Source organism: Acinonyx jubatus, chromosome C1 (assembly GCF_027475565.1).
Source record: "Acinonyx jubatus isolate Ajub_Pintada_27869175 chromosome C1, VMU_Ajub_asm_v1.0, whole genome shotgun sequence".
NCBI classification, from domain to species: Eukaryota; Metazoa; Chordata; class Mammalia; order Carnivora; family Felidae; genus Acinonyx; species Acinonyx jubatus.
The window spans coordinates 55,852,045-55,874,355 of record NC_069381.1 but is presented as its reverse complement, the minus strand read 5'-3'; the positions used below and the strand labels follow the sequence as shown (position 1 = coordinate 55,874,355).

The 22,311-nt window shown below is 38.8% G+C and overlaps 1 protein-coding gene across 3 annotated transcripts; it reads left to right on the top strand.

Moving 5' to 3' along the window:
• Nucleotides 1-385: 385 nt before the first annotated feature.
• RPE65 (retinoid isomerohydrolase RPE65) lies at nucleotides 386-21,818 on the top strand. Of its 3 annotated transcripts, XM_015080884.3 has the most exons (14): nucleotides 394-522; nucleotides 1,599-1,681; nucleotides 3,287-3,437; nucleotides 4,872-4,979; nucleotides 5,082-5,223; nucleotides 7,984-8,131; nucleotides 9,348-9,429; nucleotides 9,667-9,799; nucleotides 9,907-10,046; nucleotides 10,733-10,862; nucleotides 18,545-18,659; nucleotides 18,741-18,835; nucleotides 18,943-19,054; nucleotides 20,152-21,818. In XM_015080884.3, exons 1-14 carry the CDS (start codon nucleotides 512-514, stop codon nucleotides 20,301-20,303), a joined length of 1,602 nt encoding a protein of 533 aa, XP_014936370.1. In that variant the 5' UTR covers nucleotides 394-511; the 3' UTR covers nucleotides 20,304-21,818. The 3 variants fall into 3 exon arrangements, 2 of the variants coding, with proteins under 2 accessions (XP_014936370.1, XP_026914699.1); XM_027058898.2 differs by lacking the exon at nucleotides 3,287-3,437 and having other exon boundaries at nucleotides 475-522; XR_008294941.1 differs by lacking the exons at nucleotides 9,348-9,429; nucleotides 10,733-10,862; nucleotides 18,545-18,659; ... (1 more) ...; nucleotides 18,943-19,054; nucleotides 20,152-21,818 and having other exon boundaries at nucleotides 386-522; nucleotides 9,907-9,923.
• The last annotated feature ends 493 nt before the right edge of the window (nucleotides 21,819-22,311 follow it).

Genomic DNA, 22,311 nt, shown 5'->3' with positions numbered 1-22,311 from the left:
AATTACACCATCTGTGATGATGGGGACAATGCCCATCCCTGTCTGACCCATAGACGATATGTAATAGATGTTTTAAAAAGATGTAAGTGAATGAATAAATGAGGGTGAAGATGAGGGCACAGAGGTGGTAGAGGGAGGTGAGTGCCAGAGAATAGTGCCAGTTTCCAGTGGGGTGACCCGGATCAGCTCAGGCCTGATGCTAGCCACTCCCACACAGCTTCTTTCTTTCCAATCCACTTGTCATTCTCTTTGGGAAGGATTGAGGTCTCTGGAAAACAGCCAAAAAACTGTTATGGGAACGGCAAGCCCAAATAATGCTCAAGCATCAGGAGGATCTAAGTGCTGAAAGCCACTTCTGTTCCCCTTCTCTCAGCTGAGGGGGTGGGAAAGGGTTTGGAAAGCCCTAACTCCTTTTAGAGAGACTTAGAAGGCATATAAAGGCCCCTGGTTGAGGACTTGCTTCCTCATTCTGCACTTCGTGCCAGAACTCTCAATCCTTCACTGAGAGAAAATGTCCATCCAGTAAGTATCTCTGAGAGATGTTTTTAAATGCCTTAGTGGGTCGATAGTAAATGGGCTATTTCAAGGGGTCCTGAAGAGGATTGATGGCCTGTTTATGGGAGGCCTCCAGTCTTGACAGGGAAAATTTCTTCCTATTTATATATTGAAGCATATATCTAGCACTTAGGTCTAAATTACTGTGGGATTTTTGTGACTGGGCCTTGAAAGCAGTGGTGAGCATGAAGGTTGTAATGAGGCAGGTCTAGGTTCCAGCCATTTCCTAGCTATGTGATTTTGGACAAATTACTTAACTTTGTGTAGTCTATGTTTTCCCATATATAGAATGAGCATACAAGTATTTACCCATTGTGGTGTTGTGACATAAATGAGCTAATAGCATACAAAGTTCTTTTTATGGTGTGCGGCACATAGTAAGTGCTTAATAAAAGATGGCTATCATAATTAGGGAGTCTGATCAGAGTTCCCACTCTAAGAAGTTCTAAAATGGAGCCAAAGTGAGGAGGCAGAAAATAAGCAAGAATATTACCTGAATCTCCTAGTCAGACTATTTTTAAAGGGCACCATAACTCTTGGAGACTGTTGAAGAAATGAGATGATAGGAAGAGATGATAGTATAATATAGGTGAGTAACAGAGAATGAGTTACTAACCCAAAAAGCTGTCATCTCCCTACTCTTGGAGATTCTTTATGAAGCAAGAGAATCAACAAAGCAGTGCAACAGGGCAGGGTAATTCTGTGGGAAGGACTCTGTCGGGAAGTCAAGAGATAGCAACAGGATTAGTTGATTTCAGAAATATGGGAAAACTGCAGAAGGCAGAATTAAGTCCACCATGACATTAAACGGGAGGTCATTTCCCTTCACATCAAAGGTGGAGGACTGACCCAGGGGCCCTGCCTTGCAAGCCTGGTGACTTTTCCAGCCCCCAAATACCATGTGCTCCCAGCAAAGGCTAGACTGGCAGTGGTGCATTGTCATTGATCCAGAGACTGCCTTCTCTCCTGAAGCTGTGCCTCTGTCTCAGTGGACTTTTTTGAGTATCAACATGGGCTTCTTCCCCATTATTCCACCTTTTCAGAGTTGAACATCCTGCTGGTGGTTACAAGAAACTGTTTGAAACTGTGGAGGAACTGTCCTCACCACTCACAGCTCATGTTACAGGTTGGTCTCACCGGTCTTGAAACCATCTTCTCTTTTTTGTCGAGATCCCTCTTCACTGGCTTTTGTTCATTGGCATCTCTCAGTAGTGTTTCCCACGGTGGGCTACAGACAGGGGAATCTGGAGGTGTGGCCTTTTTGTATCAGAAACCTATTTCCTCTCATTTACCCTTTATTTCCCTAATGTGGAAAAATCCTGCCTGATTGGAATCCCTTGGGGACTGAGACTACACCTTTGTCATCTTTAAACTAGTCAGTGCCTAACTCAGTGTCTGGCACATAGTAAATTTCCTATAAAAGTCTGTTCCATCAGTGTCCGGATAAGTGAGGACTGGGTGACAAGCATCTGGAAACATTACAATAAAGGGTGGTAGGTTTCGTGCCTGTTACATTGTTTCTGGAGTCAGACAGATGTAGGTGCTAATTGCAGCTCCATTATTTTACTGGCTGTGAATCTCACAAGTTACTTAAACTTTCTGAGCCTCAGTTCCCTTACCTATCAAAAACCAAATTTTCCCTCATGGGGATGTTGTGAAGATTAAGACTAATTGAAAGATTCACCTAGTATTCAACACAAAGCAATCAATAAGTAGTTATTATTACCATTGTTAGCATCATTCAAAGACCTCATATGACCCGTACAGCATCCTTGCTTGGATATGGCAAGTCTCTCCCCCACCCCCCATTTCCTCTTCTGTAAAATAGAAGAGATGAGCCAAATGCTCTTTCTCAGCTAGATTCTAACAATTTAGGCTCTAGCAATGAAATTAATGTTATGCCTTTAGTTAAGTCATGCTCTCTTAAAGTTTTTATCAGAAATATAAATTCTTAGGAAGCAGGCTGCTGAAACTGAACTGTTGGGAATAATCCATTTGTTTAAAAAAAGTTGGTAAGGATTATGCAAACACTGCACTTTTCAATAGATAAAAGGGCACAGACCTTACCGCTTAAACTAAAAGTCTTAGGCCTTTGTTGTGTACCCCTCATTTTGCAGATGAGGACACTGAGCCCTAGAGATGTCACATGGCAAATCCTGAACCAGAATCCAGGTCTCTGACACCCAGCCCTGTGCAATTCCTGCTACAGCAGGTTAACCTTCATCTGGACAGTAGCCCATACCCTCAATGGACTCTAGATTTCAAAAAGCCAGTATTATTGTTCCATTTAAATGCTCTTCTCTATTGAAATATCTTTTTATAGTGTTTTGATCCCTGCTCCTAATCTACCTCTCCTATTCCTCACTCCATCAAAATATATCAAGAAATTTGAATTTTTTCTTAAAAGGCAAATGTATTGATACCTGGGGAAATCTGTTAGGTAGAGAATCCATTTCCTCAAGGGCCTTTTCCTTGCTCCTTCCAACCCTTTATCCAAACTCAGGCATTGTGACATTTCCTGCCACTTGGGTCTCCTAGTAAAAGGAGAGTCAAGTCAGCAGGCATTTTTGTCAGGGCTGCCCAGCATGAGAACTGGGAATGAAAATCACTGCCAGCTTTACGAAGAGGCTGCCCAATTGAGCTGCTAATATAATCACCACACCTTACCAGGGATGAGCACAGCAAAGGGCAGGAGTAAGAAGCAATGTTCTATGTCTCGCCTTCATCACAGGCAGGATCCCCCTCTGGCTCACTGGCAGTCTCCTTCGATGTGGGCCAGGACTCTTTGAAGTTGGATCTGAACCATTTTACCACCTGTTTGATGGGCAAGCCCTCCTGCACAAGTTTGACTTTAAAGAAGGACATGTCACATATCATAGAAGGTAAAGAATGCTAGGTCCTACTCCTAGGGGTGAGACCTAGCTCAGCTCTTCCTCCTACGTGCTTCTAAACCTCTTGAACCCAAGAGGAGACCTATATATTTGCTTACTCTCAGAATCCACTGGGCCAGTGCATTTGCATAGGTACCTGGGAGGTGTGCCATGATAAAGAACCTAAGAACTAGAGCTTTGGGGTCCAACATGCCTGACTTCAAATTCTATATCTACCAGACACTATTTATCTAAGTGGGCAACGTTTGGCAAGATGTTAATCTCTAATTCTTGGTTTTGTCATCTCTAAAATGAGAAATAATAGAGTCTACTTCAGGGTTCATTACAAGGATTAAATGAAGCACCTGGGAAGCATTCAGTAATAATAAGTTGTTATTATTACAGTTGCTGTTATAGTTATTAGACCATTGGTTTTCTTGACTCCTTTTCTTTTTTAATAATCAGAAAGGCCCCTGGGAAGGAGGGAGTGGGGCACAAAGAGGGAAGGACCAGATTATGTCATAATAATACAAGAAAGAGAAGTTTTCTAAAAACAGGGGATTGTTGCTAAAAGGCTTGAAGGCTTAAGCCATCACTCCAGGAAGTACCCATTAACACCACAATAAATAGTCTTATGCTTTAATATTCAGACCTGTTAGACACTTTGTTGATCACCACAGGTATCAGGAATTCTGAAGAGCAAATGGAGGCTTGAAGTAGTCAGGATACCTCAGAAGGTAATAGAAGAGAATTCGATCAGATCAAGCAAAAATTTAGCTAAGAAGTCAGAGAAAGCTTTCATATGCTCACTAAAGACCTTGGTACTTTTTCCTCTTCATAACTTTGTTTCTTCATCTATGACACTTTAAACACTTATTATACAGATTGCAGGAAGTGCAAAATCAGATTTTAATTGATTTTCCATGTGAGAAATCCTAGGCAATGTATGGGATATAGTTCGGGAGTTCTGCCTGTGCAAGATACTGGATTCAAGAATACCCTACTTTTAAAACTAGCAAAACAAATTTTACAATTGAAGAAAAAACAAGAGTGACAAAGAGAGACTGAAAAGAATATAATTCAACACACCATGTTCTGTATTTCTCCACTCAGTGTAGTTGATGGGTTATAGGCTACAGGAAGCTGGAGGTCTTATGTGAACTACACACTGCATAGTGTGATATGGAGAAATGCGTGTTTCCTGGCTTGGGTCGACTTGAGTTCTAACCTAGCTTCATTACAGACGCCAACCGCTTAATTTCCGTGCTTGGACATAGCAAGTCCAAGCCACGAGCCTCAATTTCCTCATCTGTCACTGGGAGGTTTGTAAGGCATAAATTCAAGCTCACAGCATTGTCGCTTTCTTTCTTAGTCACCCTGAGAAAGTGACCTGACATACTGACTGGCCCTGCCTATGACTCTTTGCCATGTCTCTGTGTCCTTCAGGTTCATCCGCACTGATGCTTACGTTCGGGCAATGACTGAGAAAAGGATCGTCATAACGGAATTTGGCACTTGTGCTTTCCCAGATCCCTGCAAGAATATATTTTCCAGGTTACTGAAACTCAACGGCATATTATTAAAGACATTTTACATTAGCCCTTCTCTCTCATGGCTTGGAAGTTACTGGACTGAAAACTCCATTTGTTTCTGCAGGTTTTTTTCTTACTTTCGAGGTGTGGAGGTCACTGACAATGCCCTTGTTAACATCTACCCAGTAGGGGAAGATTACTATGCCTGCACAGAGACCAACTTCATTACAAAGATTAATCCTGAGACCTTGGAGACAATTAAACAGGTAGGACACAGTGCTCAGGCAACATTGCTCAAGACTTTAGAATTTGCACCCTACCATTAATTGTGCAGTTTGGGGGAAAGAACATGAGAGCCAGATAGATTAAGTTTCACCTCCTTGCTTTGTCATCAACTACTACCTAATGTGAGAGGGCAAACTTTGTTCCTTCATCTATGAAATTTTAAACACTTATAATACGGGTTGAAGGAAAATCTTTAAAAATGCTTAACATATTCATTCATTCATTTGTGACACAAATATTTATTCAGTCCCTTCCATGTATCAAAACTTACACTAGATGCAAAGGACACATCAGTAGGTAAGACAACATGGGTAAGACAAAAATCTGGAATATTGAGTTAATGGGAAGCTATTGAAAGTTTTTGCTCAGAGAAATGGTATAAGCAGAGCTGTGCTTTAGGATACTTAATCTGGAAAGTGTGTGGGAAGAAAGAAGAGATAAGAGATGGTTAGGAGACCAGTTAGGGGAATTTAAGACCAAAACTAGAAATTCAGTGTAGTGTAAATAGAAAGGAATAATAGTCCCAACACTAAGTCTCTATATCAATAGCTGATTTATCATTCTCAGCAGACTATTTACTAAGGCTTAACATATACTCTCAATAGCTCATTCTTGTTTTTAATGTATGTTTGTAATCATATAAGAGTATGTGTTAGATCATTTAGAGAAGAACTTAAGCTGAGTTCTTTTGTTTTTTTAAGTTTATTTATTTTAAGAGAAAAAGCATGTGAGAGTGAACAGGGGAGGGGCAGAGAGAGAGGGAGAAAGAGAATCCCAAGCAAGCTCCCTGCTGTCAGCGCAGAGCCCATCATGTGTGACAGGGCTCGATCTCACAAACCATGAGATCATGACCTGGGCCAAAATCAAGAGCCAGCCGCTTAACCGACTAAACCACCCAGGCACCATGGAGCTGAGGTCTAAACCATTCATTTAACTCTGATAAGTAAACCTGTACTCAAATTGCTATGGGAATATAATTGCAAATATAATGTTCATGTATGGCTTCAAAACAGCCTTTATTAGGGGTCAGGTTCCATTGTCAACAGCACTGTACCTTGACTTCATATAAAAATATAGTTTTAAAAATCTGAAACTTTTTTATTACTATTACTAAAATAGCTTCCTAACCAGTGCCTTTGCCTCTAGCCTGATTCTCTTAAATACAACTTCCTTAATTCAGTAGAAGCAATGTTTCTAAAATTCAGGCATAAATGTGTTACAGTATCGGAGGCATCCACAGTTTCTAAAATAAAGTCCAAACAGGGCTTTGCGGCCGCCTGATTCTTCTTTCTCCTCCTGCATGCATGCCTTTGACAGCAGCCATGTTCGATGACTAGTAATCCCCAAACAGCACGTGCTATTTCACAACTCAATGCCTGTACATCAGTGTTCCCACTCCCTAGAGCACACTGTCATCCTTCTCCACCTGATTAACTTTTACTTGTCTTTCAAGCATTAGTTGGAGTCATTGTCCTTGAGAAGCCCTGCCTAATCTCCCAGTCTGGGTTAGATGACCCTTCTCTACAGATACCATTTTGCATTTACCAGCAATGTACTATATTTTATATACAGCGCTATCAAATAGAACTTCCTGTAATGATGGCAGTATTCTATACATCATTGTCCAAGTGCTATTGAGCACTTGAAATGTGACTACTATGACTGAAGAACTGAATTTAAAGTTTTATCTAATCATAATTAATCCACATTTTTATTACTACATGTGGCTACCATATTGAACAGCACAAGTCTAGACTACAGTTGTTGAAAGCAAAGACCATCTCTGTTTTCCTAGACCCTGGCACAGTAATATTAGCTCAATGAGTACCTGATAAATGAATGAATGTCTTGCCTATTATTTAAATAAGAATGCTAAAAACTCCCTTTAAAACACATTCTCTTAATCAAATAGAAAGAATTGTGGTTAAATAAATATATACCTCATCAATTATTCATTCGATAAATCTGTGTTGAGCCAGTCCCACATAGAAATTCTAGTGCTGATTTTGCCAGCATGTGGCTCTGTATCCTTGAAAAAGTCACTTGACCTGTCTGGGACCTCAGTTGTTCTTTCTATAAACAGAGAGGTTTATGCTAGATTTGTGATTCTGAATTTCTTATGAGACTCCAAATTGAATTAAAGCGCTAAATCTTCTCTCCAAAAACATTTGCATTTAATTTAATTCCAGGAGATTCATGGTTCTCCTGAAGTCTATTTAGGTTAAGACTCTATACTAAATAGAATCTTGGGGTTTCTTTCAGTTCCAAATTTATACTCTCCGCAAGACAACAGGTTTGGTATTTAGATTATACTATACAAATTTGCCATTTTTGTAAAATAAAATTACTGCACATAAGCAGTTTCACACAATTTACCTAATAAAATAAGGGGGATATAAAGAAACCCCAAGATTCAAATTACCACTTTGAGGACAACCTGCATGCGCAAAAGGAAAGTGGCTAACTAGAGTAGCATCTGGTATACACTGAAGAGCACAACCAGGGACATCTCCAAGATTTCAGAGGTGTTGGGGAGTCAGCATGGGGGTCAGAGGAGAGCTCTGCACTGAAAACGGGCATTCAGGCAGACCTGAAAGAGGGTAGAACCCAGAAAGATGCAAAGAAACAGAAAATGCACTTAGGGTGAGGCTGCAAGTGGTAGCAGTGAGGTCAGACCTAGAGACCAAAGGGGTAATACAATCTTTCTCTTTACATGGATGACCTCTGCTCTCTTTCCATAGGTTGATCTTTGCAACTATGTCTCTGTCAATGGAGCCACTGCTCACCCCCATATTGAAAGTGATGGAACTGTGTACAACATTGGTAATTGCTTTGGGAAAAATTTTTCAATTGCCTACAATATTGTAAAGATCCCTCCACTACAAGCAGGTCAGTTTACCAATTTGACTCCTCCTAAAACAAGTATCTATATTATGAGAAAGCTACCAGAAATACAGAATACCAGATCAGAATACCAGGATAGCACTATATATGCATGGTGAAATTATTCTCAGATTGCCCTTGCCCCTATCCTACCAGGGACCGATGGTTAAGGGCACCATAGCAGAAAATGACAACTTGAAAATATAGAAAGCAAGTGGCCAAGTTGTTTTCTACAATGTTTCAAAAATATTGTGCATATGTGTATTTGATCATATAAGAGTTAGATTAAAATTCAGGAAATGTTTATTGAGCACTTATTCATGTGCCAGGCAAGATTAAATTTTTAAACAAACTTATATGTATGCATAATTGCACGTACACATATATGAAAGTGTACTAAGTATTTCGTGTGTGTTTAATTCCCCAAACTCCAAACAAATCTATTAACTCATGTTAATATTATAGAGAAAGAATATTAAGACAGAAAGAGAGTACTCTTTAGAATTCTCCATTCATCCTCCGTTCATTGCCAAAAATTTGATAACCATCTTGGTGACAGAACTATTTGAATAAAAATGGATTTTTGTTTAGTATTGGGTAGCATGGTTCTGAAGATATAGTTCCTGAATCAGCAGCATTATTTGGGAAGCTGCTAGAAATCCAGATCCCCACCCGTGGTTGACTAAATGAGGAATTCTGGGTGTGGGCCCGCAGTGAGGATTTTTAAGAAGCTCTTTATGTCATCCTGAAGCACACTAAGGTTTGAAGACCACTGACCTAGCAGTAAACAAACTTTTATGTGCTTAAGAATTACTGTACAGAGCTAATGACACAAACCCACATATACTGTACTTTGTAGGAAACTTAAGAGATCATAAAAGGCATTTTGACCATACAAAAGTTTTCCTTTACTCCCTTAGCACCTACCACCTCCAGTTGTACGATGTGACTCCCCTGTACTCTGCCTGCACAACACTATTTGAGTGCACTTTTCCAAATCTGCTGCTATTTGGATTTTCCTGGGTGACTGCAGCTTCTCATGAAATTTCCCTAAGAAACACCAATGACTGAGAAAATGAAAATAAGCTCTAAAACAAAACAAAACAAAACAATCAAGATCTGGAAATGTATTTCTTTACTTGCATGAGCTGTTCTAAATGCTTTGTATTAAAAGAGAAAAGAGAGGCTTTTTCCAAAGCCTTTTAAAACCGCTTTATTTCAGACAAGGAAGATCCAATAAGCAAGTCAGAGGTCGTTGTACAATTCCCCTGCAGTGACCGATTCAAGCCATCTTACGTCCATAGGTAACTTGAAGGCCTGCTATGAATCTTCAGGAAAACCAAGTTTAAAGATCTGTTTTGCCTACCTTTGATACCAATCCTGATCATGACATTTTCTTGCAGAAACCTAAATTTAAATGTAATTAATTTCACGTAGGCACTGTTGATTCATATAACTGAGCATACCTCATGTGCACGTATTTCTTTGTGGTTTGAAAATCAGTCCTTCCCATTCACAAGTTTATTTGTGTTTCTAAACAGTTTTGGTTTGACTCCCAACTATATTGTTTTTGTGGAGACGCCAGTCAAAATTAACCTGTTCAAGTTCCTTTCTTCATGGAGTCTTTGGGGAGCCAACTACATGGATTGTTTTGAGTCCAATGAAACCATGGGGGTAAGACTTACATTTACTTACCAGATTCATGCTTCTGAAGAAGGTGTTTCATAATGTATGCTGTTTTCCTTTTTAAATCCATCAAAATATTTTCCTCACTTTTCAAGGTTTGGCTTCATATTGCTGACAAGAAGAGAAGAAAGTATCTCAATAATAAATACAGGACCTCTTCTTTTAATCTTTTCCATCACATCAATACTTACGAAGACAGTGAGTTTCTGATTGTGGATCTCTGTTGCTGGAAAGGGTAAGAAAGGACATTGGATAATATTATGTCTCCAGTCACTCCTAGAAATTAGGGACATTTTTCAGCGATGCTCTCAATATTTAATCTGAATTACATCTAGAAAAATAAAGTATGCTTAAGTCGCAGAATATAATTGAGAAAGCAGTAGGAAGGCTAGGTAATCAGAAGCACTCACAAACTGAATATTAAAACCACGGTTAATGACTGAAAACCGATCAGGTCTATGAACCTGACCTAAAACTAAAAAGTGCTATGACCTGATAAGTAAATTTAAACTTAACTTTACTGCAACTTGACAAGATCCCTTGGCGGGGGGGGCCTGAACTCCACCCACTCTGGATTTGAAAGAAAAAGGCATGCTTTCTTCAGAATACCGAGTCACCAAAAAGACAGTAGCCTCTAAAGACACAGAGGGAATGATGATGGAGAAGCAGAACAGAAAGTATCATATAAGTCTGCTGTTATTTAAACATATCCATGAGGCAGGTTTGTTTGTTTGCTTGCTTGCTTTTCATGCAGCATGAGCATGGGCAGCAGCTTATGGCTCTAATATACCTGAGTCATTAGCAGGTTCTGAGTTGGAGAATGAAGGACAGGCAGGCATTTGTTCTTTTAAAAGGCATGGATTGTCTCTCCGAAATCATTTGCAATTGTCTGCGCTCATGTCTGACTTCTTACTTTTGCAGATTTGAATTTGTGTATAATTACCTATATTTAGCCAATTTACGTGAGAACTGGGAAGAAGTGAAAAAAAATGCCAGAAAGGCTCCCCAGCCTGAAGTCAGGAGATACGTACTTCCTCTGAATATTGACAAGGTAACCACCCTCTACACAGATTTCAGATATAACCAGAATGTTTCATCTCTCTCAGGATTTGTTCTCCTGCCTTATGTTTATACATAAATTCTTGAAATTTTAGAGCTGGAAGGAACTTTAAAAATATACTAATTCAACTACCCTCATTTAACAAATGAGGAAACTGAAGCTCTAAAGAGTGACATGACTTAGCAAAAGCCAATGGCAGCAGAGCCAAAATGAAAACCAGGTTTTGATTCTAAATCTGCTGTTCTTTCATTTGCAAAATCCTTTAAAAATATTTTTTCTCAGTGAATAGTGCAGACCACTGATGCCTAGGATCCTTTGTCAATAGTATAAATAATTTAATTCAAATAATTTGAAATTCTAAAGAAATGAAGCTTAAAAAAGTACCCCTGTAGGGAAATCGGCCCATTATTTTGGTTTTCTGCAAACCATCTGAAGATACCACCACAGGATAAACACCATTAATAGCCTTTGGCAGTCATCTTTTCATCTCTGCTTTTTCTTCCTTGTATTCAGTGGCTCTCTTTTTAGAATATTAGATTAACGTCAAGAAATTTTAGTGTGATAGAATACCAGTCAAAATCAAGACAAATATAATTTTCACAATAGATACATGGACACACACTGGGTAAGACAGCTATATGGAATGTAAAACACTGTACTCAAAGCTAAGATCAGATGTACTGGGAAATAAACCCAATTTAGAACTAGACACTATTGCTCTTAAGCAAGCTTGTAAGCTCTATGAAGAATGAGAAAAGAAGAGAAGGTTGAGGTGGAGTAAATGAGCTTCTACAAAGGCAGGGAGGGATTAAAAAAGCAAAACTTGATACAGAAGTATAAAGAAGTTGGTGGAGCTGATACATTAGGAGCATAGAGGAGATGGGCATGGGGCAGAGAGACTGGAAAGACAGATTGGAATGATTTTATATGGGACTTTAAGCACTTCTAACTTGGCCCTTAGGAAGCATATCTCTGGTATATGTAGTTTAGTGCCCATAAAATACCAAATGCATGAGTCCATTGATTTTAGTGAACTCTTATTTGACTAGTAATGGTAAAATCACAATCATCTTTAAATTAAGGAAATAAAATAAGATCATTTAACTTAAATATTCCTTACCTCAGTGTCTTCACATTCAAAAAGAGGAAAAAGGAAAGATTTTCCTAAATGTGTAGCCATCACTGTCTGAAGAAAGACCACCCAATTGTAAAATAGGGAACTTCAGTGATGATGAAAAATGGCTAATGTCACCCGAGACCCTACCTTCACTTTCTTCCAATAGTTATTAATTACCCACTGTAACACAGCATCGTACTAAATTATTTCAGTGCGTACATCAATAGGATATGCTCTTGCTCTCCTGGAACTCATCACCTAGTGTGGTAGGGAGGAGGAAGGTGATTCAGTAACGATAACACATGTCAGCATGAGACAAGTAGTGTGAGGGAGGCATACATTGCTTTGGCTATTCAGAGGATGGAGCAGTCACACTTGTTTGGAGAGATTCATGGAACACAGTCATTTGCAATATTCTGGCAGAAGAGATGAAATTGAAGCAGATCAACTTAAGGCAGAAATAATAGTTTGAGGAAAGACAGAGAAGTGGGGAGGGACAGAAAAGCAGCAGGAACTGACTTAATCCAACTAGTTGGAACATAAGCATAAGTAGTGGAATACATTGTTGTGGGGGGAGGGGCGATAAAAAAGCTTAAAATGCAGGCTGGGGCGCCTGGGTGGCTCAGTTGGTTAAGCATCTGACTCTTGATTTTGGCTCAAGTCATGATCTCATGGTTTGCGGGATGCAGCCCCGTTTGGGGCTCTTCTCTGTGAGTGCAGAGCCTGCTTAGGATTCTTTTCTTCCTCTCTCTGTCCCTTCCCCACTCACACTCAGTCTCTCTCTCAAAATAAATAAACTTTTAAAAAAAGCAAGCTGGTAATCTCTGAAAGCATTTTTTTTAAGTTCACTTATTTGAGAGAGAGCACAAGCAGGAGAGGGGCAGAGGGAGAGAGGGAGAAAGAGAATCCTAAGCTGATAGCACAGAACCCTATGTGAAGCTTGATCTCAGGAACTGTGAGATCATGACCTTAGCTAAAACCAAGAGTCAGAGGATCCACAGACTGAGCCACGCAGGTGCCCTCTTTTGAAAGCTTTACGGCCAGGATAAGAGATGGTACTTTATTCGGCAGGTGATGGGAGACAGTGAAGGTTTCTGAGCAGAAGGAAACCATATTCAGAGCTAGGGGACTGGGTACTAAGTGTGCTGATTTGCATGGTTCTCTCTACTACTAAATGTCCGCCTTCCCTGAACAAGTCACTCAATCACTGTAAGTTCAGTTGCCTGCTCTGAAACCTAACTAAAGTGGACTACATAATAATGAGGGTCATTTGCAGCTTTAATAACTTGATTTTCTAAAATAAATTTCTGAATAAGTGCTACTGGAAGTGTAAAAAGGACAGAGATGGGGACCTGGGATAGAAGACAATTAAAATTACTCAGGCGAGAGAAAAATGTAGTACCAGGAACAGGCAAACACAGACAAATATAAGAGCTCCTACAGGTGGAATTACAAGGGTCTTGCATTTGATTGGATGGAGGAATGAATTAAATCTTTGATATGCAAAATATCATAGAGATCCTGTAAGCCTACGTGTCTAGAATAGTGATACCTTTGGAAACAGGGAGTTAACAGGCAGAGCAGGTGTGGGGACAAATATGAATTGCAAAACTATGAGAAAGAGAGAGGATAACGAGTAAGGAGGTTGATTTCACGTCAAACAGAGCCAGGCTTGAGTTTCAGCTCTGCCACTTACTAGCTGGGTGATTTAACCTTAAATTTCCTTCTCTTGGTCTGTAAAGGGAAACATTTAACCTTGTTAAATTTCCTTTTCTTTATTTATAGCCATCTTACTGGGTTGTTGTGGTTGATAAATGAGTTGATATATGTCTGTTATTAAATAGAGCCCTTGACACAAAGTAAATGCTAAATAAATATTTGTCATCATCATCATCATCATCATCATCATCATCATCAACAACAACAAAATCAGTATCAAAACATCTTCATGAAATATGCTTCATGGGCTTTCATACATCAATGCAGGGCCTTGGGAGATCAATTAGAATTGATAGTTACTGATATTGAAATGATGATCAACTATATGAGAACACACAGATGAGACTGCTAACAGGAAAAAATAAATCTCATTTCAAAATACATTTTTTAAAAGAAACTTACCCATTTGTTTATTTTAAAAATGAATTTGATAGCCCAGAAAATGCTGAGAGAAGAAAAGATGGCCAGGCATGGAAGTTTGGGAAAGTGTCATGTACAGAAGTTGGTATAAAAAGAGGAGACAGAAAGGGAGAGAAAAAGTCTTTAAAGAGCCCTAGCTAGAGCTAAGAGAGGGCAATGCCACATTGGATAGGGCAAGAGGGTTTCATCAGTGCCCACTCCTATGGGTAAGTTAAAAGGATGAAGACTAAAAACCACACACTAGATTTGGTGATCTCCAAAGGGAGGAGGGTGAGAGAGGCAGCAATCAGGATTCAAGGCACTGAAGATGAGCAAGTGGTAGGATGTGGGAGCACTTCCTGTAGTCCACACTGAAAAGTTTGGCAGTGAAGGGAAATATCGGTCATAAATTAGGAGAAGGAGAGATAAGAAAGAGATTGAGGGAAGGGCTAAGGAGAGGAAAGAGTACAAGATGAGTGAAATTTCCAGTCTACTGATTAAGCTAATGGTAGCATCTTTAAAATACATCTTTATTTTTTTGAATAGGCAGTGCTTTCAAATGGTCAAAATCAAAATGATATGAAAAAGTACACACTGGGAAATCTCACTCCAACTTCTGTCTACATCCAGTCCATACCACCTCCATTCACTTTCTATGTGTAACTTTTCATGTCTTTCCTTTTCTTTGGTTTGTTTGTGCAAATATAAGAATACACACACACACACACACACACACACACACACACACACGTAACTATTATTTCCCACTCTCATACACAAAAACTTTCTATATCCACTGTTCAGTGCCCTACTTTTTTCATTTAACAATATATGCAGAAGACCTTGCTGTTTTTAACTGCACAGTATCCTGTTTGTGAACACACCCAAGTCCCACACTGCTGAGCAACAGAATTGTTTCCAATATTTGGCTGTTACAGATGTTATGAGGAATAACTTTGTATATGTGTTCTTTCATACATGCATAGATATATGAAGAGGATAGATCCTCAGAAGTGAGATTTCAGGGTTAAAGGATAATTGCATCTATTAAAAACAAGTGGGGGGGGATGAAAAGGAGGAGCTAGTTTGTTGGGGAAAGCAAAAGTAATGTTACAGATTTCTTACATAAAAAACTTTATTTACCAATAGAAAAAATAAGATAGAATGAAGTAAGATAATCAATTTAAACTTACAAGCTCATAAATAAGTCTGACATTAGCATTTGGTCTCTTCTACCTAAAAACCACCAAGTGACTTAACACTCCATTTCACAAAATCTCATAAAACTCTCTCCATTTCTCTATTTGCTCTTTATCTCCCACCCCTTCCTCTACTATTTCCTCTTAATGCACCTCTTAATACACCACCAGAAAAATCCCCTCCATTCTCCTCTTAGAATGTTCCTCTTTCTCCTTCTCCTTCTCCTTCTCCTTCTTCTTCTTCTAATCAAAAACTGGCTTTCTTCCGAGGATACTGATCTCTCCAGCAGCAACCTCCAGTCTTCTACAGCCCTTATATCACTTGGCCTGGGGTTAGGGTAGGGGTTCTCTTTGTCCCACTTTTCTGCATCCAGATTCACTGTTCCTTCCATCCACTCTTTAGATATTCCAATTTTAAATCTCACTTCAACGAATTATATAGTCCAGTGGCATATACACCTCTCATTCCCTCATTATTGTTGTCATCTACGAACCACCACTCACTCACTTCCCCTCCTGGCTCAATGTCACACTCCCCAGATCTACTCCTGACTCTTGGTCATTTCCATATATACATCATAGGTGATTCTTCCAACAACTTGTCCTCTCAGTTCCTTGACCTCTTGCACTGATCATGTCTTCCACTCTATCTCAGCCACTCACTCCCCATAGTCACACACTTGACCCTGCCATTACCTATGACTGTGCTCCTTCCAAAATCTTAATTTTGTGCATGACATACTCTGACTATCACCTCCCATCTTTCAAGATCACTTGTCCTACTGTGATTCTTTCCAGGAACCTCCAATCCACTGAACCTACCACCTTCTCACTATACCTCACTCCACTGAGAACTTACCTGTACTCATTACTTAACTAAAATTCCATTGTCAACAATTATAATCTTAGATCTTCATTTCTCTTACCTTTATTACTTTATTGAACTCATTTGTCAAAACCACAATCCTAGTTAAATTCAACTCTCCACCCACTCTACACTTGTACCTCCACGGCTGAAATTAGGTGCTGAAAACACACAATCATGTTAATTGGTTCATTTTTAAATACATGACCACAAACCTCACTGCTACATTTCTCAACTTCATTTACTCTCCCACTTTGCTAGTTAAGCATTTCACACCCTCCGCTCTTCAAACTTCTAACACCTCCCACCTCCACACTCATACTCAGCTGATGGCTCTGCTTCCTATTTTATTGAAACAAATGAAAGAAATCAAAAAAGAACGTTATACTCCTGCCACCACGTCTCCCCACCCACCAGCATCTGTACTTGTATTGAATTATCTTTCATCCCACCCAGAACTAATCCTTCCCATTTTCCCTTCCTTACCCACTCAAGGACATCACCCAAGCAATTCTCCCCCTTTCCTGTATCATTACTCTCCCTTCTCACTGGATCACTCATATCCTACCATTATTTCGGCCTCTTACAAAATCCTTCTCTTGACTCTTCTTGGCCCCATCGGCTATCCTCGTTCCTCTCCTTGTATATTACCTCTTAATGCGAGAGGGCACTAGAATTCAGCCCTTCTTTTTATCTTCTTTTTGTACATTCATTCCTTTTGTAAAGACTCATACTTTAAAGCAGCCTATATTCACATTTTCAACTTCCTTTCAACTCAAGCTTCATATATGCTACTACCAACTCCAAGTCTCCATTTAGCTGTCCAATAGACAGCCCAAGTTTAGTAAGACAAAATCTAAATTCCTCCTCTTCCTCTACCAAACCATTTACCCCCACCTGCAGTAGTCCCCATCTTTGTTGTGACAGCTCCAACCTTTAATTATTTAGGCCAAACACCTTGGAGTCATCCTTGACTCCTCTCTTAATTTCATGCCTCTTCCCCACCCCATAGCCTATCTATCAGGAAAACCTCATGACCCTACCTTCCACTTCTCGCTGACTCCAGCGCTACCTAGTCTGAACTCCAGTTCAGCCTAGTCTGAACTACTGTTTTCTTTTGACTGGACCACTACGTGACAGACTAGTTTCCCCAACTGCATTCTTGCTTCCCCCCTACTCCCAAGGGTAGTCTCGACAGAGCAGCCAGAGTGATTCTTTTAAATATCATAGCATGCCAATCCTCTGCCCAAATCATTCCACGGCTTCCCATCTCTCACTCAGAGTAAAAGACCAAGTGCTCACAATGACCTATAAAGCTGTACACAAGACAGCTCTACCCTCCTCTCCAGCTCCTTTTCCCCAGGCTCAATTAGTTGCAGCCACACTGGTCTCTTTAATGTTCTTCAGCTATATTTGGCATCCTCCTACCTTAGGCCTTTGCACTGTTTATTCTCTTTGTTTAAATGTTCTTCCTGCCCTGTTGATTTCTTCACCCCGTCCAAGTTTTGTCCCAAATGTCACCTTTTTGATGAAGCCCACCCTCACCACCGAATAAAATTGTAACTCACCTACCCTTCACACTTTTGATCTTCCTAACTCTGCTGTATAGTTTTCTCCCCGTACTCATGACACACTATACACTTTTAAATTATATTTATTGTTTATGTTCCCCAACTAGAATTCAAGCTTCATGAGGAGAGGGAGTCTATGCTCTGAAATATCCCAAATGTCTAAAACAGAATCTAGCACAAAACATGTACTCATGTATTTGATATACATACTAGTAAATAAATATGTTCCTAGAAAGACCTCATGGCATCCTTTCATTAAATAATCTGAAAATCACAGGGCGGGATAAGGGGTTGACAGATCTTACACAACATCTGGTCCGAGAGTTTTTCTGCATTTTTTTTGACAACATAACTATATGATTTTTTTCAAGCAAAATCAAAATATATCCCAGCAATAAAGATACACTGTATCTTTATAGTACAGGTAAACACTAAATGAATCCCTAGAATTTGAAGTCTTTTGTCATTCTGCAGGAAAACATTTTTTTTTCCTCAGAGGCCCTCCCTTAGAGCCCTAAATTTTCTTTGAGGACAATTTCATTGGACACGTGTGAAGATTAAGGGCCTAGAGGTTACCCAACTTTCCCAGGGACACATAGGCAGTGACTCACACAGGCACAGACAGCCTTCCCAGTAGTGCACTTGGTTGGGTTTGCTTGCCTGTAGCTGTCTGCACTTTTCCTCCCTACACATTGATTTAAGAAACAAAGAACTCAAGAGACAAAACTCAGGAAGACTGCATTTATGGCGGCTTGATTTTTTCCTTCCTTCTCACTGAGGTTTCTGTTATCCTCTTTCCTTAGGCTGACACAGGCAAGAATTTAGTCACACTCCCCAACACAACTGCCACTGCAATTCTGTGCAGTGACGAGACTATCTGGCTGGAACCTGAGGTTCTCTTTTCAGGGCCTCGCCAAGGTGAGATGATTTAGCGAGGGAACAAACTGTTCCATTCAGAAATTAACTTGAGTTTCCCTAAGCATGTCCTCTATTTTGTAGCATTTGAGTTTCCTCAAATCAATTACCAGAAGTATGGTGGGAAACCTTACACATACGCGTATGGACTTGGCCTGAATCACTTTGTTCCAGACAGGGTAATTAATCCATCTTACCTAATGCTAGAAAAGTAGTTTGTGTCCTCTACTAGCCAAGTAAAGCACATTGACTGATTAATTGATCGATTTCTCTTTCTTGCAAGCAGCTCTGTAAGCTGAATGTTAAAACTAAAGAAACTTGGGTATGGCAAGAGCCTGATTCATACCCATCAGAACCCATCTTTGTTTCCCACCCAGATGCCTTGGAGGAAGATGATGGTAATGAAAGCAATGGATATGTCTGAACACTTTCTTTTCATTGAAATTCTATATGTTAGTGCATTAGGAGAGAAGCCACAGTGATTACTCCCTAATGTTCAGATGTGATCCTTAATACTACTGAATGGGAAGCACTAAAGAATTTAAACTTATTTGGAAATAAGTTTCATCTATGGCCAGTATCACTGATTACTCATGGGAAAACATTAAAGCACCATCTGTGTCATAATGGAACATCATTGTCTACTCTAGATGGAGGGAAGGTGAAGAGAGAACAGTGTGAATTCTGTTTTTGCCTTTTCTGATTTAGATAAATTTCTGAAAAAGGGTAGACTTCTAAGGAGAGAAATTGAGTATTTTAACAGATCAAAGAGAATGAGAACGAGGCTTTGTGCCTCTGCTTTGGGTTTGTTCTTTTATAGTAAGCCAGAGCTACAGCCTGTAACACAGCAACTCAATTACAAAGCATCAATCTTTGTTAACTATTGATTAGCTGAGACAGGAAGGTAGATTATACTCTCTAAGATTAAAATATGGAAAATCACAGATAAATGAATAAAATAAAGAATTATAGAGCCATTTCATGCTGAACAATTTTACAAATAGAGCCAACCCAGACAAAACTGCAAAATGTTTGCTCCCATTTTGCTAGAAGGAAGTAAGCTTCTAGCTAGGTCTTGGAAACTACAGAAATAATACACCTTACTGTTTTCAAAGTCTTTTAATATATATTTTTCATCTGATTGTCATACTTTTTTTGCAGTAAGTTATGTTAAATCTTATGTTACAGATAAGAGCACAGATCCATTCAATTAATAAGATTTTAATGAACAGCTAACTCTGTCCTAGTAATTGTATTATGCTACTGGGATATAACAAGTATCCCAATGACAATCCCAGAGACAAGACAGATATGGTCACTTCCTTCCTAAAGCTGATACTGTAGGGAACATAAAGAGTTTGAAAGACCTCTTCAGGGTGACCACATTTGTCAGTGCAATACCTTCTATATTATTTCAATGACATTTAATCTATGGTCCTGGGATTTTTTCTCCTTCTTTTAATTTAACATTGCCTTCCTTACTTTTGATTAACAGGTGTAGTTCTGAGTGTGGTGGTGAGCCCTGGGGCAGGACAAAAGCCCGCTTATCTTCTGATTCTGAATGCCAAGGACTTGAGTGAAGTTGCCAGGGCTGAAGTGGAGATTAACATCCCTGTTACCTTTCATGGGCTGTTCAAAAAATCCTGAGCACATTCCAGCAAATTATATTTCTATTGACAGAACTAAGAGAAACAGGTCTGCAATCAAATTCTGTTCAATTTTAGCCTGCTGTATTATATGGTTTTAACTTGCAGATGCGCACAATTTTTGCAATATTTTACAGAAAGCACAAAGTTGAGCAAGCAATCCCTTTACAAAAAAAAAAAAAAAAGTACGTGTTTAGATAATCATGCTTTCTCTGAGACAGACAGACCATAAGTAAAAACTCTATGTAGTTAGTAATCAAATAGAAAATGAATGTGGATTTATCAAACTTTTTGGTTCCTATTATAAAAGTGTATTTTAGGTACCTATCTGCTCCAAGTATTTTTTAACATTTAAAAGCCAAAGTTCTCTATACCAGATTTGTATGTGGCTTTGCTGAGTCAAAGCAGTATCAAGCAAAAAGGCTTAATTCCTAAATATCAGACCAAACTTTTTCACAAACCAGGAACTATCATCTAAGGGTAACTCTAGTAATTGTGTATATATACACACATACATACATACATGTATATATACACACATGTATGTATGTATGTGTGTATATATAACTGCTCTGAGATTCTCAAGCTTTATGAAAGGCATTTAATATAGGTAATTACTGATTATTTCTGATTTAACAATGAGAAAGCCTATCTCTAATCGACTGAGGGCTCTAACCAAAGAACATCGCAAAGACTAAGTTATTAAAAACTTACATAACATCAAAGCAATTACATATAGCAGTGACTATAACTTTTTGAAATACTCACAAATAGAATTTCTACTTAAAATAAGAGTATAGGATAATGTCAGGGGGTTATAGTATGTTGCCTCTTATGTTAATCATATTTAAGCACTGTGCAATCACCTGACCTAAATGAAAGACAGAGAGAAAAAGAGAAAATATTAAATCATTAACATTCAATATTAATACATTTTAAGTACTTTTATTTTTAAAATTATTCTCCTATGTGCTACATGATGTAAAAAAATGAAGATTGACAAAAAATTATATTGTACATCTTAATCCTGGTATTTTATGCTAAGAAGTATTACATATCATTGTATTTAAGATAATCAGCATTGTGTTTGACTAAGTAAAAATAGCTTGAAGGAACAGACTGACTAGGGTACTTGATGTATCCATTTGATTTCTTTATTTAGATAAAATGCAAACTCATTTTTTAAAGTTATAAATACTCATTGAAACATACTTCTCAAAGAAATCTAAAATTATAGAAAAGTAGAAATTATAAAGTAAAATTATACAGAGCTCATCTAAGCTCAACTACCATTAAGATTGGGCAAATTCTTTTCCATCTTTTTTCCTCCAGTGGATTTTTAATGTAATCATTGTTTCCTTGTGGCTCATTCCTAGCTAGAACTAGAAATTTCACAAAAGAAAAGAAAAATGCCAGAGAATAACATACAATATGTGACTGTAGATAAACATCAGTCTGTAAGTTTTTGTCTCTAGACATGGCATATGAACATAATTCCACAAAGACGGCTATTTATCCATTTCTTTTACAAATGCAGAAAATAAAGTACTGAGCAATTACAAAGTTTTGTGCTTAATAAAGCCTCCCAGTTTGAGAGAGTTCCTAAAGTTGCCCCTTCCTACATTTGCCAATCACTCTGTGCCTTCTTCCCATTCATTTTCCATGAAGCAAGTCTTGCAATTTGGGGTGCCCACCTCCCCTCTTTTTGTAGAAGCCCATTATGAGCACTGTGCTCTGTGAAGAACACCAGTGTTTTTTAAGATAGGAAATAGATTACGCCAAAGTAACATTCTGCCAATACCATTTCACCAAGATAGGAATTCTCTATACAATCATTGCTAATAGTACGCCAAGAAGGCTTAGGAGCTACCTTTCAAGACCCAAAATGGGACATGGGCCTAAGTGTTTTAATTAGAATAAGGGAGATTTAAGTCAGACAAGAGGGAGTAACTTGGAAATTCAGATTGAAAAAATTAAGGAAACTGCTAAGAATCAGAGCTACATATTTG

Excerpts from the sequence above, each read along its gene's own strand:
- RPE65 (XM_015080884.3), top strand. Across the intron at positions 9,800-9,906 it reads AGTCCAATGAAACCATGGGG|GTTTGGCTTCATATTGCTGA; the intron begins GTAAGACTTACA and ends TCACTTTTCAAG. Across the intron at positions 10,863-18,544 it reads TTCCTCTGAATATTGACAAG|GCTGACACAGGCAAGAATTT; the intron begins GTAACCACCCTC and ends CTCTTTCCTTAG.